The sequence below is a fragment of the Salvelinus sp. IW2-2015 genome, linkage group LG4q.1:29 (assembly GCF_002910315.2).
Source record: "Salvelinus sp. IW2-2015 linkage group LG4q.1:29, ASM291031v2, whole genome shotgun sequence".
NCBI classification, from domain to species: Eukaryota; Metazoa; Chordata; class Actinopteri; order Salmoniformes; family Salmonidae; genus Salvelinus; species Salvelinus sp. IW2-2015.
Genome location: NC_036842.1, coordinates 621,780 through 633,618, shown reverse-complemented (window position 1 = coordinate 633,618; position 11,839 = coordinate 621,780). Strand labels below are relative to the sequence as shown.

Genomic DNA, 11,839 nt, shown 5'->3' with positions numbered 1-11,839 from the left:
TTCTGTGGCTTCTACCGACCCGAGGGATTCTCCCTTGAAGGGTGTTGTCGGGTTGACTGTCTGGGAATTGAGAGACAGGTAAAGCAAGCACTCACTCACACTGCGTCGCCGCGCGCTTGTCCTAGTAACCTTCTGTTCGTTCCTGTCTCTACTCGTCGCTGTTCTTCAGTGGGCTCACTCTGCCAAGTAGCTGGCCACCCCGGCGTTCGGGGTACGCTTGCTTCTATTCGCCAGGCGTTTTGGTGGCCTACTCAGAGAGCGTGACACGCGCCGTTTCGTGGCTGCGTTGTTCGGACTGCGCGCAGACTAAGTCAGGTAACTCTCCTCCTGCCGGTCGTCTCAGACCGCTTCCCATTCCTCTCGACCATGGCTCACATCGCCTTAGACTTTATTACCGGTCTGCCTTCGTCTGCGGGGAAGACTGTGATTCTTACGGTTGTCGATAGGTTCTCTAAGGCGGCACATTCATTGCCCTCGCTAAGCTTCCTTCCGCTAAGGAGACGGCACAAATCATCATTGAGAATGTGTTCAGAATTCATGGCCTCCCGTTAGACGCCGTTTCAGACAGAGGCCCGCATATCACGTCACAGTTTTGGAGGGAGTTCTGTCGTTTGATTGGTGCTTCCGTCAGTCTCTCTTCGGGTTTCATCCCCAGTCTAACGGTCAAGCAGAAAGGCCAATCAGTCGATTGGTCGCATATTACGCAGCCTTTCTTCGAAACCCTGCGTCTTGGCAGAACAGCTCCCCTGGGCAGAATACGCTCACAACTCGCTTCCTTCGTCTGCTACCGGGCTATCTCCGTTTCAGAGTAGTCTTGGGTACCAGCCTCCTTCTGTCTCGTCCCAGCTCGCCGAGTCCAGCGTTCCCTCCGCTCAGGCTTTGTCCAACGTTGTGAGCGCACCTGGAGGGAGGGTCAGGTCTGCACTTTGCCGTTACAGGGCGCCAGACTGTGAGAGCCGCCAATAAACGTAGGATTAAGAGTCCTAGGTATTGTCGCGGTCAAGAGTGTGGCTTTCACCTCGTAACCTTCCCCTTACGACAGCTTCTCGCAAGTTGACTCCCGCGGTTCATTGGTCCGTTCCGTGTCTCTCAGGTCGTCAATCCTGTCGCTGTGCGACTGCTTCTTCCGCACATCTTCGTCGCGTCCACCCTGTCTTCCATGTCTCCTGTGTCAAGCCTTTTCTTCGCGCCCCCGTTCGTCTCCCTCCCCCCCCCCCGTCCTTGTGCGAGGGCGCACCTATTTACAAGGTACGGAAGATCATGGACATGCGTTCTCGGGGGACGTGGTCACCAGTACTTAGTGGATTGGAGGGTTACGGTCCTGAGGAGAGAGTTGGGTTCATCTCGGGACGTGCTGGACCGTTCGTTGATTGATGATTTCCTCCGTTGCCGCCAGGGTTCCTCCTCGAGTGCGCCAGGAGGCGCTCGGTGAGTGGGGGTACTGTCATGTTTTGTCATTGATTATCATGTCTTGTCCCTGTGCTTCCCTTCTATTCGTTTCCCTCTGCTGGTCTTATTAGGTCTTTCCCTCTTTCTATCCCTCTCTCTCCCCCTCCCTCTCTCCCTCTCTCGCTCTCTCTCTCTATCGTTCCGTTCCTGCTCCCAGCTGTTCCTCATTTCTCCTAACCTCCTAACCACCTCATTTACTCTTTCACACCTGTCCCCTATTTTGCCCTCTGATTAGAGTCCCTATTTCTCCCTCTGTTTTCCGCTTCTGTCCTTGTCGGATCCTTGTTTGATGTTTGCTGTTCTGTGTCCTTGTTCCGCCCTGTCGTGTTTTTGCCTTCTTCAGATGCTGCGTGTGAGCAGGTGTCTATGTCAGCTACGGCTGTGCCTTCCCGAAGCGACCTGCAGTCTGTTGGTCGCGTCTCCAGTCGTTCCTCTCTACTGACGAGAGGATTTCAGTTTTCCTGTTTTGGATTTACCTAAGATAATATCCAGGAGTATCGTTTTTATGTTTAAGACTGGAATAAAGACTCTGTTTCTATTAAGTCGCTTTTGGGTCCTCATTCACCAGCATACACTTTGCTGTTGTTCTGGGATTGATTTGACTTTTCGCACCAAAGTACGCTCATCTCTAGGAAACAGAACGCATCTCCTTCCTGAGCGGTATGATGGCTGCGTGGTCCCATGGTGTTTATTACTTGCATACTATTGTTGGCGCCGGAGGAGATGGCCACCGTTTACGGTCCTCCTAACCAATTGTGCTATTATGTGGGTTTTTTTTTCGCGATATTTGTAAATTATTTTGTACATAATGTTTCTGCAACCGTATCTTACGGAAGAAAGAGCTTCTGGATATCAGAGACAGCGATCACTCACCTCGGATTAGACAAATATTTCTTCAACTACAACAATCAGGACTCACACGATATTCTCCAAACACCCCACAGGGCAGACATCCCAATTATTCGCAAAAGGAAGCGAAGCAGAGGACAAAGAGCCGGATGCCTCGTCCGGACCCGCAGAGACAAAACTAGAAAGCTGCCGTTACCGTCAATATTACTCACCAACGTGCAATCATTGGACAATAAAGGTAGGTAAGATCACGAATATCCTAAAAACGGGACATCAAAAACTTGTAATATCCTATGCTTCACGGAATCGTGGCTGAATGACGACATGATATTCAGCTAGCGGGATACATGCTTGCACCGGCAGGAAGAACAGATAGAACAGCACACTCCGGTAAGACGAGGGGGGGGCGGTCTGTGCATATTTGTAAACAACAGCTGGTGCACGAAATCTAAGGAAGTCTCTAGATTTTGCTTGCCTGAAGGAGAGTATATTGTGATAAACTGCAGGCCACACTACTTGCTTAGAGAGTTCTCAGCTATACTTTTCGTGGCTGTTTATTTACCACCACAGACAGATGCTGGCACTAAGACCGCACTCAGTCAGCTGTGTAAGGAAATAAGCAAACAGGAAACCACTCAACCAGAGGCGGCACTCCTAGTGGCCGGAGACTTTAATGCAGGGAAACTTAAATAAGTTCTACCAAATCTCTATCAACATGTTACATGTGCAACCAGAGGGAAAAAATTCTAGATCACCTGTACTCCACACACAGAGACACGCACAAAGCTCTCCCTCGCCCTCCATTTGGTAAATCCGACCACAACTCTATCCTCCTGATTCCTGTTTACAAGCAAAAATTAAAGCAGGAAGCACCAGTGACTTGGTCTATAAAAAAATGGTCAGATGAGGCAGATGCCAAACTACAGGACTGCTTTGCTATCACAGACTGGAACATGTTCCGGGATTCTTCCGATGACATTGAGGAATACACCACATCAGTCACTGGCTTTATCAATAAGTGCATTGAGGACGTTGTCCCCACAGTGACTGTACGTACATACCCCAACCAGAAGCCATGGATTACAGGCAACTTTCGCACTGAGCTAAAGGGTAGAGCTGCCGCTTTCAAGGTGTGGAACTCTAACCCGGAAGCTTACAAGAAATCCCGCTATGCCCTGCGATGAACCATCAAACAGGCAAAGCGATGTCAATACAGGGCTAAGATTGAATCATACTACACCGGCTCCGACGCTCGTCGAATGTGGCAGGGCTTGCAAACTATTACAGACTACAAAGGGCAGCACAGCTGCGAGCTGCCCAGTGACAAGAGCCTACCAGACGAGCTAAATCCCTTCTATGCTCGCTTCGAGGCAAGCAACACTGAGGCATGCATGAGAGCATCAGCTGTTCCGGACGACTGTGTGATCACGATCTCCGTAGCCGACGTGAGTAAGACATTTTAAACAGGTCAACATACACAAGACTGCGGGGCCAGACGGATTACCAGGACGTGTGCTCCGGGCATGTGCTGACCAACTGGCAGGTGTCTTCACTGACATTTTCAACATTTCCCTGATTGAGTCTGTAATACCTACATGCTTCAAGCAGACCACCATAGTCCCTGTGCCCAAGAACACAAAGGCAACCTGCCTATATGACTACAGACCGGTAGCACTCACGTCCGTAGCCATGAAGTGCTTTGAAAGGCTGGTAATTGCTCACATCAACACCATTATCCCAGAAACCCTTAACCCACTCCAATTTGCATACCGCCCAAACAGATCCACAGATGATGCAATCTCTATTGCACTCCACACTGCCCTTTCCCACCTGGACAAAAATAACACCTATGTGAGAATGCTGTTCATTGACTACAGCTCAGCGTTCAACACCATAGTACCCTCAAAGCTCATCACCAAGCTAAGGATCCTGGGACTACACACCTCCCTCTGCAACTGGATCCTGGAATTCCTGACAGTCCGCCCCCAGGTGGTGAAGGTAGGTAGCAACACATCTGCCACGCTGATCCTCAACACTGGAGCTCCCCAGGGGTGCGTGCTCAGTCCCCTCCTGTACTCCCTGTTCACCCACGACTGCATGGCCAGGCACGACTCCAACACCATCATTAAGTTTGCTGACGACACAACAGTGGTAAGCCTGATCACCGATAACGACGAGACGGCCTATAGGGAGGAGGTCAGAGACCTGGCCGGGTGGTGCCAGAATAACAACCTATCCCTCAACGTAACCAAGACTAAGGAGATGATTGTGGACCACAGGAAAAGGAGCACCGAGTACGTCCCCATTCTCATCGACGGGGCTGTAGTGGAGCAGGTTGAGAGCTTCAAATTCCTTGGTGTCCACATCAACAACAAACTAGATTGGTCCAAACACACCAAGACAGTCGTGAAGAGGGCACGACAAAGCCTATTCCCCCTCAGGAAACTAAAAAGATTTGGCATGGGTCTTGAGATCCTCAAAAGTTTCTACAGCTGCAACATCGAGAGCATCCTGACAGGTTGCATCACTGCCTGGTACGGCAATTGCTCGGCCTCCGACCGCAAGGCACTTCAGAGGGTAGTGCGTACGGCCCAGTACATCACTGGGGCAAAGCTGCCTGCCATCCAGGACCTCTACACCAGGCGGTGTCAGAGGAAGGCCCTAAAAATTGTCAAYGACCCCAGCCACCACAGTCATAGACTGTTCTCTCTACTACCGCATGGCAAGCGGTACCGGAGTGCCAAGTCTAGGACAAAAAGGCTTCTCAACAGTTTTTACCCCCAAGCCATAAGACTCCTGAACAGGTAACCAAATGGTTACTCGGACTATTTGCATTGTATGCCCCCCCCAACCCCTCTTTTACGCTGCTGCTGCTCTCTGTTTATCTTATATACATAGTCACTTTTACTATACATTCATGTACATACTACCTAAATTGGCCCGACCAACCAGTGCTCCGCACATTGGCTAACCGGGCTATCTGCATTTTGTCCCACCACCCGCCAACCCCTCTTTTTACACTTCTGCTACTCTCTGTTCATCATATATGCATAGTCACTTTAACGATACCTACATGTACATACTACCTCAATAAGCCTGACTAACAGGTGTCTGTATATAGCCTTGCTACTCTTTTTTCAAATGTTTTTTTACTGTTGTTTTATGTCTTTACTTACCTACACACACACACACACACACATACCTTTTTTCCCCCGCACCATTTGTTAGAGCCTGTAAGTAAGCATTTCACTGTAAGGCCTACACCTGTTGTATTCGGCGCACGTGACAAATAAACTTTGATTTGATTTGTACAGATGAACATGGTACCTTCAGGGGTTTGGAAATTGCTCCCAAGGATGAACCAGACTTGTGGAGGTCTACAATTTTTTTCTCAGGTCTTGGTGATTTCTTTTGATTTTCCTATGATGTCAAGCAAAGAGACACTGCGTTTGAAGGTAGGCCTTGAAATACATCCACAGGTACACCTCCAATTGACTCAAATGATGTCAATTAGCCTATCTGAAGCTTCTAAAGCCATGTCATAATTTTCTGGAATTTTCCAAGCTGTTTAAAGGCACAGTCAACTTAGTGTATGTAAACTTCTGACCCACTGGAATTGTGATACAGTCTGAAAGTGAAACAATCTGTCTGTAAACAATTATTGGAAAAATGACTTGCACAAAGTAGATGTCCTAACCGACTTGCCAAAACTATAGTTTGTTAACAAGAAATTTGTGGAGTGGTCGAAAAACGAGTTTTAATGACTCCAACCTAAGTGTATGTAAACTTCGGACTTCAACTGTATGTGTGTGTGTATGCCTGTGTGAGTGTGTGTATGTGTGCTAAGGTGCGGAGAATCAGAGCAGGTGGTCAGTCCAGTTCAAGTGTTCAGCAGTTGGATGTCTTGGAAATAGAAATTGTCTCTGAACCTGTTGGTATCAGACCTCATGCTCCGACTCCGTCTGCCCGATGGTAAAGGAGAGAACAGCTCGTTGCTGGGGTGTGTGGGGTCCTTGATGATGCTGCCTGCCTTCCTCAGGCACTGTTTCAAGTATATGTACTGGATGGGTGGGAGCACGGTCCCAGTGAGGTTCACCACCCGCTGGAGGACCTTGCAGTCATGAGTTGAGCAATTCCCGTACCAGGCCACGATGCAACCATTCAGGACGCTCTCGATGGTGTAGTGGTAGTATTTGGAGAGGACCTGGAGCGGCATGACAAATTTCTTCAGCCACCTTAGGAAGTAGAGACGCTGTTGTGCCTTCTTGACAAGAGTGGTGGTGATGTTGGTCTCCTTAAAGCAGGTGGGGACTAAAGCCTGGGAAAGGGACAGGTTGAGAGATGTCAGAGAAGACTTCACTCTGGGGACGCGGCCAGGGATGCCATCTGGGCCGGCAGTTTTGTAAGTATTCACTCTTTTGAGAGTTTTCCTCACATAAGCCTCGTAGAGCGAAAGCACCTGGTCATCCGGAGCAGCGAGACTCTTCCTGGATGGCTCTATATTGTCTGCCTTGAAGCGATCATAGAATGTGTTAAGCTTGTCTGGGAGGGAGGCTTCAGTGGGCACTGCACCGCTGGATTTGCCTTTGTAGTCTGTAAGAGTCTGTAGTCAGTTGTCGAACATCAATTCAAGTTTGAATCTCTATAGTCTTTTTGCGTCCCCAATGGATTTATGCGTCGTGCCCCACCAAGTCATCTGCGTTCGTTCTACTGCAGTACGAGCTCTCAGCATTGTACGGTTATCTCCGTTCATTCAGGGTTTTTGTTTGGGGTATGTCCGGATTGTTCTTGTGGGTACGACATCATCAACACATTTCCTAATGAAGCCTGTGACTGACGATGTACAGTATATTTGTCAATGTTGATTAATGAGTCCTGGGTGGATGAATCTATGAATATATTCCAATCAATATTCTCAAAACAATCACACAGCATTGAGTCTGCCTCCTCAGTCCAGCGCCTCACTATTCTCTGTGTTGGTGGCTCTATGCTGTGTTGGTCCAAGCACATTTGGCCTTGGGGGTAGGTTGAGTATTTTATTTTGTACAAATGAGAAATATGTTTGTTGTGTCTGCGCAGTCACAATGTAAAAATCTATAAAACTGTTTGTTTTTAAGAATACAGGTTTTTGTGGTGTATTCATGCTGTATATTCTATACTCCTTGTTGCACAATGCATTTCTATACAGTACAGTTATGACTGATTTGGCTCATTAATGCCAATGATTTGCAAGCATGCTTGGGTGCACAATCCCATGTTTGCAATGTAAAATGTAAATACATATTGATGTGTAAATCATAGCTTCAATAGATCCACACTCACAGGTTGTCCAGGGGCTCCAGGTTTGCCTCTCCCTCCGTCCACGCCTTGTTGCCCCTTAGGAACAGTAAAACATTGTCAGCTACAATAAAACATATGCAACAGGACAGTAATACAAAAAGACGTGCATGAGGAGAGTACTGTATAGTTGGTATGCCTGTAATGTGGTGCAACCGGTTGCACTATAGTATTACTTCACCATACTGTTCTAAAAACTTGCTGGGAGACCACCGAGCCTCTAGCAACCCCCAACAGGTAAGGAACATGACAAGCAAAGGCAGAACAAACTAGCTGAGTGCTAAATAGCTCAGACAGATACAATTATTTGCTATCATCAACTTTAATGCCATGTTTGGTAAATAAAGCTGGGATAGACATTCAGATTCACTTCATTTTAACACAGCATAAAATCACAAGATAATACTGTCGATTAAAAACAACACCCCCCACTTCTTAGGTTTTTTAAAATACTTTAACCAGCTAGTTTTAAACTATACCTGATCTGATATGAATAACTGAAGATGTATTTTTTGGGGGCGGATTGCAACTCAGTCAAAGGTAGCATTAAGCACACTTCATCAGAGGTGTCATACCAGGGGAGCGTGGCAATTGGGGCATTAATGTGCTTGTGGGTCCGACATGATTGTGTTCAAGTGCTTTTTAAGTGTGACCTTTTCTTCAAACAATAACATTTAAGTTGCTTTCCCTTTGTTAGACTGAGTAAGAGAGCAGCAGATGGGTTCTGGAAACCTTTTTTATTTCACCTTTATTTAAGGTAGGCCAGTTGAGAACAAGTTCTCATTTACAACTGCGACCTGGCCAAGATAAAGCAAAGCAGTGTGACTCAAACAACACAGAGTTAGGGAAAAAAATCTATATATACAGTGTGTGCAAACGAGGTAAGATTAGGGAGGTAAGAAAATATATAGGCCATAGATGCGAAATAATTACAATTTAGCAACTAAACACTGGAGTGATAGATGTGCAGAAGATGAATGTGCAAGTAGAGATACTGGGGTGCAAAGGAGCAAAACAAATTTTAAATAACAATATGGGGATGAGGTAGTTGGATGGGCTATTTATAGATGGGCTATGTACAGGCGCAGTGATCTGTGAGCTGCTCTGACAGCTGATGCTTAAAGTTAGTGAGGGAGATATGAGTCTCCAGCTTCAGTGATTTTGGCAGCAGAGAACTGGAAGGCGGCCAAAGGAGGAATAGGCTTTGAGGGTGACCAGTGAAATATACCTGCTGGAACGCGTGCTACGGGTGGGTGCTGCTATGGTGACCAGTGAGCTAAGGTGGGGCTTTACCTAGCAAAGACTTATAGATGACCTGGAGCCAGTGGGTTTGGCGATGAATATGAAGCGAGGGCCAGCCGACGAGAGCATACAGGTCGCAGTGGGGGGTAGTATATGGGGCTTTGGTGACAAAACGGATGGCACTGTGATAGACTGCATCCAATTTGCTGAGTAGAGTGTTGGAGGCTATTTTATAAATGACATCGCCGAAGTCAAGGATCGGTAGGATAGTCAGTTTTCCGAGGGTAAGTTTGGTAGCATGAGTGAAGGATGCTTTGTTGCGAAATAGGATGCCGATTCTAGTAAGCATGGCCCCGGTGATGTACGCCCTCTGTAGTGCCTTGCGGGAGGCCGAGCAGATGCCATACCAGGCAGTGATGCAACCCGTCAGGATGCTCTCGGTGGTGAAGCTATAAAACCTTTTGAGGATCTGAGGACCCATGCCAAATCTTTTCAGTCTCCAGAGGGGGAATAGGTTTTGCCGTTCCCTATTCACGACTGTCTTGGTGTGCTTGGACCATGTTAGTTTGTTGGTGATGTGGACGCCAAGGAAATTGAAGCTCTCAATCTGCTCCATTACAGCCCCGTCGATGAGAATGGGGGCGTGCTCGGTCCACCTTTTCCTGTAGTCCACAATCATCTCCTTTGTCTTGATCACGTTGACGGAGAGGTTGTCCTTGCACCACACGGTCAGGTCTCTGACCTCCTCCCTATAGGCTGTCTCATCATTGTCGGTGATCAGGCCTACCACATTTGTGTCATCAGCAAACGTAATGATGGTGTTGGAGTCGTGGCTGGCCGTGCACTCATGAGTGAACAGGGAGTACAGGAGGGGACTGAGCACGCACCCCTGAGGGGCCCCTGTGTTGAGGATCAGTGTGGAGGATGTGTTGTTACCTACCCTTACCACCTGGGGCGGCCCATCAGGAAGTCCAGGATCCAGTTGCAGAGGGAGGTGTTTAGTCCTAGGGTCCTTAGCTTAGTGATGAGCTTTGAGGGCACTATGGTGTTGAACGCTGAGCTGTAGTCAATTCATAAAATTCTCACATAGGTGTTCCTTTTGCCAAGGTGGGAAAGGGCAGTGTGGACTGCAATAGAGATTGCATCACCAGGGGATCTGTTGGTGCGGTATGCAAATTGGAGTGGGTCTAGGGTTTCTGGGATAATGGGATAATGGTGTTGATGTGAGCCATACCAGCCTTTCAAAGCATTTCATGGCTACAGACGTGAGTGCTACAGGTCGGTAGTCATTTAGGCAGGTTACCTTATTGTTCTTGGGCACAGGGACTTTGGTGGTCTTACAGACTCACACAGGGAGAGGTTGAAAATGTCAGTGAAGACACTTTCCAGTTGGTCAGCGCATGCTTGCAGTACACGTCCTGGTAATCCGTCTGGCCCAGCGGTCTTGTGAATGTTGACCTGTTTAAAGGTCTTACTCATTGGCTGCGGAGAGCGTGATTACACAGTCGTCCAGAACAGCTGATGCTCTCATGCATGTTTCAGTTTTACTTGCTGTTTTACTGGTAGGCTCGTGTCACTGGGCAGCTCTCGGCTGTGCTTCCCTTTGTAGTCTGTAATAGTTTGCAAGACCTGCCACAACCGACGAGCGTCAGAGCCGGTGTAGTACGATTTGATCTTAGTCTTGTATTGACGCTTTGCCTGTTTGATGGTTTGTTGGAGGGCATAGCGGGATTTCTTATAAGCTTCCTGGTTAGAGTGCGGCAGCTCTACCCTTTAGCTTAGTGCGAATGTGGCCTGTAATCCATGGCTTCTGGTTGGGATATGTACGTACAGTCACTGTGGGGACGACGTCCTCGATACACTTATTGATAAAGCCAGTGACTGATGTGGTGTACTCCTCAATGCCATCGGAAGAATCCCGGAACATATATCAGTCTGTGCTAGCAAAACAGTTCTGTAGTTTAGTATCTGCTTCAGCCGACCACTTTTTTATAGACCGAGTCACTGATGCTTTCTGCTTTAATTTTAGCTTCTAAGCAGGATACAGGAGGATAGAGCTATGGTCAGATTTGTAAAATGAAAGGTGAGGGAGAGCTTTCTGCACGTCTCTGTGTGTGGAGTAAAGGTGGTCTAGAATTTTTTTCCCTCTGGTTGAACATTTAACATGGTGATAGAAATTAGGTAAAACTGATTTAAGTTTCCCCGCTTTAAAGTCCCCGGCCACTAGGAGCGCCACCTCTGGATGAGCGTTTTCCTGTTTGGTTATGGCGGAATACAGCTCATTGAGTGCCGTTTTAGTGCCAGCCACGGTCTGTGGTGGTATGTAAGACAGCTACAAAAAATACAGATGAAAACTCTCTTGGTAGATAGTGTGGTCTACAGCTTATCATGAGATACTCTACCTCAGGCGAGCAAAACCTTCCTTAGATATCGTGCACCAGCTATTGTTTACAAATATGCATAGGCCCCTGACCAGTGTCTTACCAGAGGCTGCTGTTCTGTCCTGCCGATAGAGTGCATAACCCGCCAGCTGTATGTTTTTAATGTCGTCGTTCAGCCACGACGCTGTATTACAGTTTTTAATGTTCAGTTGGTAGGATATACGTGTTTTCAGGTAGTCCCAATTATTTTCCAGCGATTGAACGTTAGCTAGCAGAACGGAAGGCGAGGGCAGATTAGCCACTCATCGCCTATCCTCACAAGGCATCCTTTACTCTTTCAGTGAAACCTAAGTTTCCTTTTCCAGGGAATCACGGGGATCTGGGCCTGGTCGGGTTTCTGTAGTATATCCCTCGCGTCCAACTCATTGAAGAATGACTCCTCGTCCAATTTGAGGTGAGTAATCCCAGTTCTGATGTCCAGAAGCTTTTTTCGGTCATAGCAGCAACATTATTTGGAAAACATAAAAACAAACAAAATAGCATGGTTTGTTAAGAGCCGATAAGACGGCAGCCCTCCCCTC

At 47.6% G+C, this 11,839-nt stretch overlaps 1 protein-coding gene across 1 annotated transcript in view; it reads right to left on the bottom strand.

Moving 5' to 3' along the window:
- Positions 1-11,839, bottom strand: part of LOC111961212 (collagen alpha-1(XXVII) chain B-like) — a 210,349-nt gene that overhangs the window by 35,141 nt on the left and 163,369 nt on the right. Inside the window, 1 exon segment of the mRNA XM_023983294.2 lies at positions 7,621-7,674. Within this exon segment, the coding sequence (XP_023839062.1) occupies positions 7,621-7,674 (54 nt within the window).